This window comes from Mesocricetus auratus, unplaced genomic scaffold (genome assembly GCF_017639785.1).
Source record: "Mesocricetus auratus isolate SY011 unplaced genomic scaffold, BCM_Maur_2.0 Super-Scaffold_100007, whole genome shotgun sequence".
Classification (NCBI taxonomy): Eukaryota; Metazoa; Chordata; class Mammalia; order Rodentia; family Cricetidae; genus Mesocricetus; species Mesocricetus auratus.
This window is the reverse complement of record NW_024429191.1, coordinates 93837090-93849456: the sequence shown is the minus strand read 5'-3', so window position 1 is coordinate 93849456 and position 12367 is coordinate 93837090. Positions and strand designations below refer to the sequence as shown.

At 54.6% G+C, this 12367-nt stretch overlaps 1 protein-coding gene across 1 annotated transcript in view; it reads right to left on the bottom strand.

Moving 5' to 3' along the window:
- The window catches only part of Mgat5b (alpha-1,6-mannosylglycoprotein 6-beta-N-acetylglucosaminyltransferase B), a 62168-nt gene that overhangs the window by 25604 nt on the left and 24197 nt on the right, over positions 1 to 12367 (bottom strand). Inside the window, 4 exon segments of the mRNA XM_013113451.3 lie at positions 9879 to 10048; positions 10720 to 10884; positions 11458 to 11523; positions 11525 to 11629. Coding sequence (XP_012968905.1) covers positions 9879 to 10048; positions 10720 to 10884; positions 11458 to 11523; positions 11525 to 11629 — 506 coding nt within the window.

Here is a 12367-nt window from a genome sequence, read left to right as displayed (position 1 = left end):
GCCCCTCCCTCTCCCACGATCCGTCACTACTGCAGGCCATTGTCCCCATGCCAGAGCATCGGGAGGCATAGAGAAGGGACACAGAGCCCTAACGGGACATTTATCCAGTTTCTTAGGAAGCAGGAGGATGGCTAAAGGGGAATTACAGTTTCCAGCCAGCAGTGCCGGCCATCCTTTGTCCAAGATGGGGCTTCTGATGCCACACCAGTGAGCTCACCCTGGGTTTCCGCCTCCTGGAAAGTCAGGGGTCCTTGGCTACCCTGAAGTATGCACAGGTGTTCTCAGAGAGTCCTGGACCACAGCCAAGGAGAACAACCAGGCTCCCACAGAATGAGTGGCTCAGAGGGAACGAAGCGCAGAGGCAGGTTCAGGGATATCCGGCTGCCCCTCCACCACTGTGGCCAAGGACCAGGGGGGATCCAAAGGGAAACTGAGGAAGCAACATCTCCCAGTGCTGGGCAGACACGGAGAGCAGGTTGTCTAAGGCTAACACCTTCTTCCCCGGTGTTCTTTGTGGGTAAGCAAGCTCAAGGCTAATAATAGGATTGTGGCTCTCCCAGGAGAGTTCAGGAAGCCACACGCTCACCCCTCCAGCTAGCAAACTGCTGTGGCTCTGGGAAGAAACGAGTAGTGGCAGGGTTATATAACCCAGCTATGCTAATGTCGGGCACAACCACAGACCCTGTCACCCACACGGCGTTGCCAAGAACCAGCAGACAGTCTCAGTGGTCATTATCCCCAAGGAGCCCTCTCCCACGTGGGGTCTAGTGTCGGGATGTTTTCTCCTTAATCTCCCAGGTGGGCATTAAGTCCCAGCGGCTCTCATGAGCCTGTGCTGTCCCACAGAGCCTCCCTGAGGATGTCTGTTTGGAGGTCCTGGCACACACAAACATCACAGGACTCTGTTTCCAACCCCAGGACAAGACTTCCTACAGGAGATCAGGCTGAAAGAAGCAGCCTGCGTATTCCCAGTGAGATCAGCCAAGGGTCTCGGAGTCTCCCCCTGAAGAGTGGGAGCATGCATAGCCCAGCTCCCAGGAAATGATGTTCCTATCACCTTATAATCTGAGAAATTGGAGATGTTAGGGGTACTATTCAGTACTTCTATCAGGTTGGTCCTGTCCCGCTTGAGAGGTCAAAGAAGCAGACCTGGGCATTTTCTGGGGTGGCATTCTCCTGCTTTCCTAAGGGGTCTTGGCCCATCCCCTCCCTCCTCCTTCCCAGTCACCCCCTGGCAGAGCTTCCCCTGCCCTGTGTGCAGTGGGGTCCACAAAGCATGGACCTCTATGAGAGCCCCCGAGGCTTTGAGTATCAAGGACGGGAAGGGAGATGACTTCGCGAAAGGATGCTTTTGTCCTAGGTCGGGAAGAAGACGACCAGCTGGACAGCCTGATCCCAACTGCTGGGCAAAGGCTGAGTGGGTCTGACAGGTGGGACCCAGTGTCCAATTGTTGGCGCCAAAGCTTGGCTAGGTGGCACAGGGGGATGCCCCACTGTGGTCCCCAGGCAGGGAGAGTGGGCAGTGTCAGTCAAGGACCCATCACTAAAGGATCCGGATAGAGGGGAAGGCAAGGGAGAGCTGGAGAGTGACAAGCTCAGCTGGCCCAATCAGAGATAGCCACGCCTCCTCTTGGGGGCGGGGCACTGTGTAGAGAAGAGTTGTCAAGTCCAAGCAGGTTTACCCCTTCCTTCTCCTACTCCTCGTACTTATGCATTAGAAAACATTTGAAGCGCCCAGACAATTACAGAAAACAATGTAACGAGCTCACGAATACTGGGTCTCCACCACCCAGCCTGGCTCTGACCTCATAGCGACCACATGTGGCCTAATTATTTTGCTTCACAGAATAATGTGCTATGAATGGAGTGTGGTGACAGGCCGCCAGGTGTCAGGGGCCTCCAGCCATCAGCCAGCTAGGCTGCATCACATACTCATAGAGAAGACGTGACACTAAGACCACCCTGCCACCTCTTCTGACATAAAGCAAATTCCAAGAAACAGGCCTGCAGTTTATCTGTCGGGTAAAGATTAGCTTAATTGGGAAACTACAAGGTCCTCAGGAGACAGGCCTGAGCAATAGTAAATTGTAATAGATAGGATTGGATCCTGCTGTCGGGTTACCAAGCAACATAGGAGTCCCTACCCCTGACCTCTTGCCCTGTAGATTAGGTTGCCAGGCAACGTAGCAGACCAGCTCTCCCACTGACCTCTTGCCCTGCAGCTGCAAGTACACCTTCCCCCTTCCCCTCCTCACTTCTCCTGTATAAATCCCCTTGTGATGAATAAAGACGGCGCCTTGATCAGAATCCCGTCTTGGCGTCCTTTGGTCGTATCCCCTGCCCTCCGTCTTCCTCCTAGGTGTCCACCAGACCCACGTTGAATGTCCTGCAGGTTGGGGCAGTTATGATGGTGTTTGGAAAAGGGGTCCTAGCAGATGGAATCAGTGCTAAGGTGGGGTTGCTGAGCAGAGCCCTAACCTAGCATGACCGGTGTTCCTAGTAAAGGAGGGAAGATGACCGAGGGAGACACACTCTGAGGGAAGGGGATGAGGGGGCCAAGGAAAGGGTCACCTGCAAGCCAGGAACACAGCGGCCCCCACAGCAGGCCTGTGTGCACGTGGGAGCCAGGCATCATGCTCTATCACTCCGCCGTGTTCCCTGGAGGCACTCTTTCATCGGTCCTGGGACACGAGCCGGGGGCCAGCGAGCCCCAGAGGTCCTTCGGCCTCTATCCCCCTCAGCACTGAGGTTATAGGGCACGGCCACGTCTGGCTTTTTTTTTTTTTTTTTTTTTTACGAGACAGGGTTTCTCTGTATTGTTTTGGAGGCTGTCGGTCCAGCCGGGCCTCGAACTCACAGAGATCCTCCTGCCTCTGCCTCCCGAGTGCTGGGATTAAAGGCATGTGCCACCATGCCTGGCATACTCTCCACTTTATATATTGAGGTAGAGCTTCTCCTTGAAGCTGGAGCTCCTCCACACAGGCATCCCAGCCAGGCAGCTTGCCCCAGGATTGTGTGGTCACCCCCTAAGCACTGGGCTCTAGGGACCCAACCCTGGTCCTCACCCTCACACTACAAGCACTTCACCCACTCACCCACCGAGCCATCTCCCAACCCCTTCCGGTCTTGTTCTCTTCTCCCCAGGAGCCTTGATGTGAGCAGCCTCGGTATGTGTTTCCACTGTGCTGTCCTCTCTGCCTCGCCCCTCGCCCAAGCAAAGGACCTGGACCGAATCAGCGTACATCATAAGCTAAAAATAAATCACCCCCCCTTTTAAAGTGTCGTTGCAGAGAGAAGTCTAACAGCCACAGCTGGTCAAGCCAGGCTGCACCAGATGAACAAGACGTGGTCCCTGCTTCTGCCATCCCCACGGACCTGCACGCAAACGTCCCTGGGTTGGAGTCCGATTCCCCCGCTGGCTGCACACTGACAGCCATGAGTCCTCCCTCCTCGGCTTCCTTGTTCAAATGCCCCCCTCTCCCAAGCTTCCATCATTTGCCAGTTAAGTCAACTAATTTTCTCCTAAACCCAATTTCACTCATGGATGGAGGCCCCATCGTTTTTTTCCCCATGCCATGTATCGTTAATGTTCGAAATTATGCAAATGAAATTGATGAGCACTGCCAATTCTCCACAGGGAGGAAGGGCAGGGCTTCCCTTTGGAACATCTACCGTGGAGACAAGCCTTCAAGACGATGGCTCAGGATGCGTCAGGGGACAGGGTCCCTGGCTTCGCATCTCCTTCCCTGTGCACGCTCCACAGGAGCAAGGGGGGAGGGCGTCTGACATCACCTCACTGCGCACTTATCACAGGGCATTGTCCCTGCACTCCACCTCCCTCGTTTAGAAACATCTTGCTGCACCAGAGCCAAATGTGGATTCTGCACACCGCCCTAGACACCCCTCCAGTGAGCCGGCTAATTAAAACGCCAAAACACAAGGAACAGAGAAAAGCTGGCTCATCCATCGGACTTCTTGATAGTCAGCGGGGGAGACACCTGGCAGGAACATCTGTGAATGAGCCACGGCCAGCCTACGAGTGGTGTCTTCGTCCCGATGCCTGCCCCACACTGGACCTGGTTGCAGCCAAGGGAGCTTTCAGAATGCAATGGCCGCCACGTCCTCATCCTGCTGCTCGGGGCTAACAAGGATGACCAGACCCCATCCTCCAGTGGTTTCTGCCCTGGACCCATCCAGGCTGGTTGTACGGCTATAGGCTGCCCTGCTCCCCCCACGAAGTTCACGGGTTGCACACTGACCCCCCTCCCCCAGTTTCTCAGCATGTAGACTTATTTGGAGACGGCGTCTTTACAAAGAGGACAGAATGAGGGCTGGAGGGATGGCCCTGTGGATTTAAGAGCACTCATTGCTCTTGCAGGGAACCCACGTCCAATTCCCAGCACCCATGTGGCTGCTCACAACCGTCTGGAACTCCAGTTCCAGATGACCCCAATGCTGTCTTCTGGCCTCTACGGGCACCAGAAACACCTGTCGTGCATGGACAGGCAAAATGCCCATACACATTTAAAGCAAAACAAAAAAAAAACCCACTTAAAAAATTTTTTAAAGGAACTTGGTTCAGTAGGCTGGGTCCTGCCTTATGTGACTGTGACATGCTTCTAAATTTTGAGTCTGCCCTAGCCTCACTTCTGTTGCTATGATAAAAATAAAAAAGGGTGTGTAACTGCAATTCCAGTTACAGTCCAGTCGGGAGCAGAGAGAGCGAATGCACAAATGCAAATGCTTCGTTCTTGGCTAGCTCTCTCTATTCTCACACAGACGCAGGCTCCTTGCCTAGGGAATGGTGCCGCCTGCAGTGGGCCGAGTCTTCTCATATCAGTTAAAATCATCAAGACAACCTCCCACAGACACGCCTACAGACCAAGCTCATCTAGACAACCCCTCATTTCAATTCCAGGTTGTGTCAAGTTGACAATTAAAACTATTACAGGGTTGCTGCGCAATGGTGGCCCACGACTTTAATCCCAGCACTTGGGAGGCAGAGGCAGGCGGATCTCTGCCAGTCTGAGGCCAGCCTGGTCTACAGAGTGAGTTCCAGGACAGACTCCAAAGCCACAGAGAAATCCTGTCTCGAAAAACCGGAAAACAAACAACACAACAACAAAAGATCACTGGGTCATATTCTGTGGCCTAGGCTGGCCTCAAACTCATGGCAATGCTCTTGCTTCAGGCTCCTGAGTGCCGGGATTACAGATATGAAGGACCGAGTCCTTGTAATGGGGGAACTTTGGATAGTGACACGTTTGCACGGGAGAGGCCAAGCAGGGGTAAGCCTGGTGTGTACAGACACTAACACTGAGCCAAGCACCCCAAACTCCAGCCCATAACTGACCCTTCCTGGAGGGCTCAGCCTGCAACAGCAGATCTCAGACCTCTAACCCCCAGAGCCATGAGGAAGAACCGCCTGCTTAAACCACCGGCCATCGTGCCTCTGCTGCCACAGCGCCAGAGAAAACCAGCATGCCCCGTGCTGTACTGGACTGTGCTTTGCCGTGAAAGGCCTGTGTTTCTATAGCATCAGAGTGTGTACTGAGGACCACAATTCAGCATCCACATGGTTTACACCTGTCAACCTTCCCTCTAGTTACAGGGGGGAAAAACCATGTGCATGTCTCAGAAAGTGCGGGGCCACAAGTTCTGAGCCAGCAGGTCCCTTCCTGGTATTCTGGGAAGGACACCAGAGGCCTAGGTCACCTCCAGTGTTGTCTAGTTACTTTTCCTGTTGCTGGGATAAACACCATGACCAAAAGCGACTTGAGGGAGGAAAGGGTTTAATGTCAGCTTACCCTTTCAGGTCACACGCCATCTCTGAGGGAAGCCAATCTGGGTAATTCGTCGGTTGAGGTAGGAACTATAGGTTGTATCAAACTGACAAAGCCGAACCAGGTCAATGGGCTCCTCCTGGTCTTAATCTCCCTCCCCAGGGCCTCACCCCTGCTATCTCAGCCCTTACAGCCAAGGGGATCCTGAGAGCTCCCAGGCATGAATGGGCCTCAGGAGGAGCCCTCACACTCCTACAAATCTGTCAAGGCTAAGCTCCACTTCAGGCCCTAGCACATCCCCTGGTCCTGTCCCAGGTACACCGAGGACAGCCATGTTGCACAAGCCAGGCAAAGCCAGCCCATCGCATGGTTTCCCAGCCTCACAGAACCGAGACGGCATACAGGGAGGCCACTGAGAAAAGCCACGGCTCTGAGCTTCGAAGCATCTTGACCGTAACGTTGATGAGCGTGGCTGAGAACCGCTGAGCCAGGGTGCCAAGAGTGGGGTCCTTGTGCTGGTGAATGCTTAAAGCAAGCAGGTGCCTGCTGCAGCCAGGGCTGGGGCCTACCCTGAGTGGCTGGTGCTGCTAACCCTGACTGGGAATCCCCCAGGGAAGGCAGCTCTGATTTTCTTTTGACTCTTAGTTGTTTTTCAATTGTATCTGGTAACAGATCTTGAAAGCATCTTCCTGAGGATATCCCAGGAGGGGCTGGGCTGTTTACACCCATCTACCCTGTCAGAGCAAGATGTGTCATTCACACTTAACATCCCTCAGGGGACCAAGACCAGGGCATGTGGGCACAGCCACGCCTACCAACTTTCTGAGCAGCAATGCTGAGATGGGGTGACCTGCTGGAATTGAGGAAGTGAAGCCTGGGGGAAAAGACAGTTTCTGGTGAGGTGTTGGGAGAGTACGTGTGTGTGTGTGTGTGTGTGTTGCACATGCATAAACATATAACTGCACATGTGATCATGCATGCATGCATGGGTGCATAACCTACATGTGCATATGAGAGCAGAGGCTGTATGGACACGTGTGCACATGTGTGTGAGTAGGTGTGAGCACATGCATACCCATATAAGCAGATATGCCTGTGTGCTGGGAGATGTCATTCTGTAAAAATGTGTCTGATTGGTTTGAATAAAGCACTGTTGGCCAATATGGAAGCAAGACAGGTGGGACTAGGAGTCGAGGAGGATTCTGGGAAAGAGAGACGCAGGCAGACACCATGTAGCCGCCAGAGGAGTAAGAGGTCTGGACCCTTTCTCCAGTAAGAGAAATATTTAGATTAACAATTATGGGTTAAATACAGAGGTAGCCAGTAAGAAACAAGCAAACGGCCAACAGCTTTATAATTAATATAGCCTCCTGTGTGTTATTTGGGGGTTCAGACAGCGCGGCAGGGCCTAGGCGACTGGCAAGGAAAACTACACTCTATACCTGTGTCTTCATGCATTGGTGCATATGTGCATGCATGTGAATATTATGCATTGTGTGTGCAAAAATGTTCATGTTTACACATATGGATGCTACATAAGTTCATTTGTGTAAATGTGAATGTTGTATACACACGTGTGTGCATGTGCTATGTATGTATGTATGCATATGTATGTGGGTGTTACATAAGTTCATATGTGTGGATGTGTGTTACATGCATACACTCTTGATATACTTGCATGGGAGTATTAACCTGCATAAGTCCATATGCGGGCATTGTGCGTATGTGCACAGACAGGGGCACGTAACTCACAAGGGAATGGCTACGGCCAGACATTGTCCAGGAACCCCACAGTCACTGCTGAGGCCATGATGAGCAATGGACGCCCACCCCAGGCTCAGCACCCTATTCCTGAAGTGGACAGAGGAGCCAGCAGTGCTCTGGGCAGGGAAGGGCTTGGAGTGGGAGAAGAGAGCCCTGGCATGGGCTGGAGCGGAGCAACTAAATTAAATCCCTGCCTCCCAGAAAGATCTGCAGTCCCTCTGCTTCTTCCCAGCAGGACTGTATACTGATGGTTCTGTGATGGGTGTGTGGGAGAAACACTCCCATCTCTCAGGGAGTAGGGTTGGGACAGCTCACTCCTCTGGCACAGATCCCGGTGGGTCATAAAAAAGAATCAGGCTGAGTGCCCTGTCTGATAACTGTGATTCCAAAGCAGGAAGAGGTGGGTGAACCTGATAGGATGTCCCCGCTCCTAAGCCCAGGGCCTCGGATAAGAGTCCCTGGGCATCCTCAGTATTTGTCCCATTGTAACCCCGGGGGCCTGAATTTCCACAAGACTGCTGATGCCACTTGGTGGGAGACTCTGGCCCTGTGTCTCTGGTCCTCCTATTTCCACGAACCATGTGGCTCTCCTAGCCAGAGAATGGTCATTTCATTATCTGCAGAAGTTGGTTGTCATCGAAGCATCCTCATCAGCACACCGCCTGAGCCCTGCCTGAGTGAGCAAAGTGGGTGTGGCTCAGGCCGAAGGCACTGGGGAGCAGCGCGGAGGTGGCCTGTGCAGCTGAACACACAGAACTGTCCACTGATGCCCAAACAAGAGACTGCTGTCTGCCTCCCCACGGCCAGGAATGGGTCTGAGTTCAGCACCAGGGCTCTGGGACAGCTCCCCACCGGGTCCCCTCAGTTCCGGAAGTTCATTGACTATTGGAGGAAGAGGGGCATTTCTCAGTGGCATCAGCTTTGTCCCCTTCAAAGCTGGTCTACCTTTGTCCCCATCACTCTGGAGATAATTCTTCACGTTTTCTGTGCCCACTGGAGATAAAAGCATTACCATAAAGAATGGCATTCAGGTCATGGGGAGGAACACCCCCCCAAACTCCTGGCTCATTTTAGTGTCCCTCTTAGAAATAAAGCCCAGTCCCCAACTCCTCATCCCCCTCATTCAATGTTGCTGTCCCACGAGACAGAATTCAGGTTACAGGTTTCCTGTGGAAAAGGAAGAGGGTGGCTGAGGGAAGGTCTAGCTGGACACAGGTCCTTGGTATTGATCTCTGTCTTAGGTGGGGACGGTCACAGCACTGTGGGTCATTTGATTCCTGTGCATTAGCACACATTTTAGAGGGACCGTTGTGTGTATCCAATGCCTTACGGAAATATAACAAAGTCAGAAAAAGCACACGCACACACACGCATGCACACACGCATGCACACACGCACGCACGCATGCACACACTCACGTGCACGCATGCATCCAACAGATGAGTGGTTAAAAGAAAAATATGACTCCAGCAAGATATCAGACAAGACACACACAAACACAATCAATACACACATAGGCTCCTACCCTTCAGTATCTCTGTCTGTCTGTCTGTCTGTCTGACTGTCGTCTGTCTGTCTGACTATCTGATATTCTCCCCCCTCACACACACACACACACACACACACATTCCAATCCCTTAGTATCCCACATACTCCTACTCCCCATATCACCCCAAATTCTCGAGCGCGCGCGCGCGCGCACACACACACACACACACACACACACACACACACAATCTTTTAGACCCTCTTCCCCAACAAGCCCAGGGTGGGTATGTATCTACCACTCTGTTCCACGGTGCCAGAAGGACCCTGACAAGCCCAGCATTGGGAGAGTCAGCATCAGCCACCAATCCTAGCGCCCTCATAGGCCCACCGATGAGCCCCAGCTCCAGAAGAGACGCCCTGAAGACTCCGCCCAGCCCACCAGGAAGGCAAGTGGAGGGGATCCCATGCACACGCGCTGCTCCTCTCTCAAGACTATGCATTAGCCTCTGAGCACAAGCCCAGACCCTAGTGTCAGTCCTGGTGTGTGTGTGTGTGTGTGTGTGTGTGTGTGTGTGTGTCAGGAGCCTGTGGACCGGCACTAAACAAACACACTTCCTCTATGCATCCTAAATACAAACAGGCATCTTCAGGGAACAGGCAGATGGGAAGCAGACTAGCCGGTGGAGGAGGGAGCCAGGGAGGACCAACATCTGAAAGAAGGCTGTGGCCAGGCTGTGGAGCATCCCATCAGCTGGTGGGCCGGGCTCTCCTTCACCCCCAGCCCCCTGCAGCCGCCCGGCCCCTGCCCACCCCCAGGATGTGAATGGCGCTCTGGGCACTCACCTCTGCAGCTCCTTCAGGGAGACCGTAATCCGAAGACTGTGGCCCAGCACGTAGAGAGCGGCCAGAATGTCTGCCCACTGCACCATCTCCCCCAGAGGCCCGCCCTTCAGCACCCTTGGGCTGAACACGTCCCCAGACTCCTCCGTCAGGAAGCCGATGTGGACAAGGATCTAGGTGAGCAGGACACTGGAGGTCAGCAGCAGCTCTTAGATCCATCCACCCCCAGGGACACCCCGGAAGACCATCCACAGCACGCAGGGTCTCCAGGCCTGGCCCGGTTGACTGCTTTTAGACAGGACAGCGGGGCTGTCGGTCAATGGGGCGGTTGTGCGATTGCCTCAGCACGCACAGACAAGACAGTTTTGTGAAGTGACAAGGACTCTGGGAGAAACAGAGAGGGAGGTGACAAGCATGCAATTCTCCATTACATGGATAGATGGCAGGGTAGACAGATTGACAGACGGATGGACAGATGGGCCAACAAACCCTCCTCAGCCCGTTTTTCCCAGACTCCTATAACTTCTGTCTGTCCAGATAAAAATGTCCCAAGGATGCAGGACCTCCAGGGATGAGCATCCTGGCCAGCCTGGGAAAGGACCAGAGGCTCCACCAGTTGTGCTAGCCCTGTCGCCCGCAAGCCCTCTATCTGAATTTAATGCCACTGGTCTGAGGACACGCACCATGGCCAGTCAACCCCCCCCCCGATGACCTGTGTCCTCCTTGAACTCTGTGCCCATTTGGAATCCTCCATACTCGTTCCCACTTAGAACTCTGTGTCTGCTTGGAGCCTTGTGCCCACGCCTCCCTGGAGCCCCAAGCACTCCCCAAGAGGATGCCATACCTGTTTCTGGTCCCTCCGGACGTCCCCCAGCTTCTGCGCCACCTGCTTGGCAGCCCTGGTCCACTGGGCAGTAAACCTCCTGGTTCTCTTCTTCATGAAGATGAGGGACTCCTTCCCACTGCCCATCAGCTCCAGGAGGTGAGACAGGTTGCTCCGGAACACTGCCTGTGTTGGGGGCCCCCATGCCAGCTCTCTCAATGCCCGGTCGTGCCCCCACCATCCTGTCCCATGCCCCCCCCCATGATGGAGGCTGCCACTTATTGTAGGGTGGGCGCCTGTGCAGCACAGGGAGGGGGCTCAGCTCTCTCTGTTTCCAGTGCTCATCCCACCCCGCCCCCACCCAGCTCCCATTAGCCACCTGCCCTGTGTCTCCCTGGGGAGCTCGCCAACTCTCGCTCACCAGGGACTGGGCTGCCTTTCAATAGTACCTCGTCAGTGATGCCTTGAACCCGTTAACTTTCTAGTCCTGTGAGCCTTCACCCATTAAGCATAACCACAGAAGGACAAATACGGTGCCCCCAGAGCAGAAAGCCACTCAGGACGTGACAGCTATTATTGCTGCTATTCTAACCCAATGAAGGATGCTCCAGGATGACTCCAGCAAGTTCCATAGAGGGTGGGCGGGCTGGGCACTCTGCACATCTGGCAGAGCTGGGAGCCCCATCCCATGGGGGAGGGGGCTGGCAGGACTGCGGCTCCCTCCCACTGTCCCTGAGGACACCCACTTCCAAGGCCTACCTGGACTTTGGGAAGGGCCTTGGGGGCCTTCCGGGAAGCAGTCTGGTTCCTCCAGGGCAGCGGGGGGGCAGAACCACTCAACCTCGCTGAGGTAGATGAGGAAGGAACACTCAGTGCCATCCACCCCAAAGAAGGCGTAGCAGGGGTCAGACGTCCAGCGGGCGCGCATCCACTACGAAGACAGTCGGGCCTGGGCAGGCAGCCAGCAACCCACCCACAGACCACCTCATAGACTCCCCCAGCCACAGGGACCCCAGGATCTTCCAGGCTGTGGAGGAGCTGCGAGGCATGCCCCAGCCTAAAAGATGCAGCTGAAGAGTGGGGGGACGACACACGACTGGACCGGGGGCCAGGTCCCAGGTCAGCCCTCTGCCAGCCACTGAGAGCCAGAAAGGAAGGTGCGGCCACCTTCCCTGCGGCCTCCCCAGGAGAGGGACCGAGACCCGAGAGACTCGGTGGACATAAAGCGGCCAAGTACCAGTGCGAAGATCCAGGAGGTTCGGCAGCTACACCCCATGTTCCCTTTGTCTTCGCCTCCTTAGTAATTAGAGACCACGGGGACCGGGACTGGGGAAAGTTCCTTCCATGGTTGTCCCCACGTGCTCCCTAAGATGGAGTTTGGTGCCCCACAGGACCTCCTCCCCCACCCCCGTCACAGGTTTAGAACTAGGGGAGCTGGCTTTAAGGCTGTGGATTGGCTCTCTTTATGCAGGGGCATTGCGCAGCCAGAAGGGACCCCTGGAGGTGGGCAGGAGAGGCCCTCGGTCCAACCAGCCACGAGTCGGGCAAGGGGCACTAAGAACAGAGCGACTGAAGCCCATTCCTGTCAGGGTGTCAGAATGGGGCTCTAAGTGGCCACCTGAATGTGAGAGAGTGCCGAAGCCCTGAAGGTGACTGTCCCCAAAGGGGT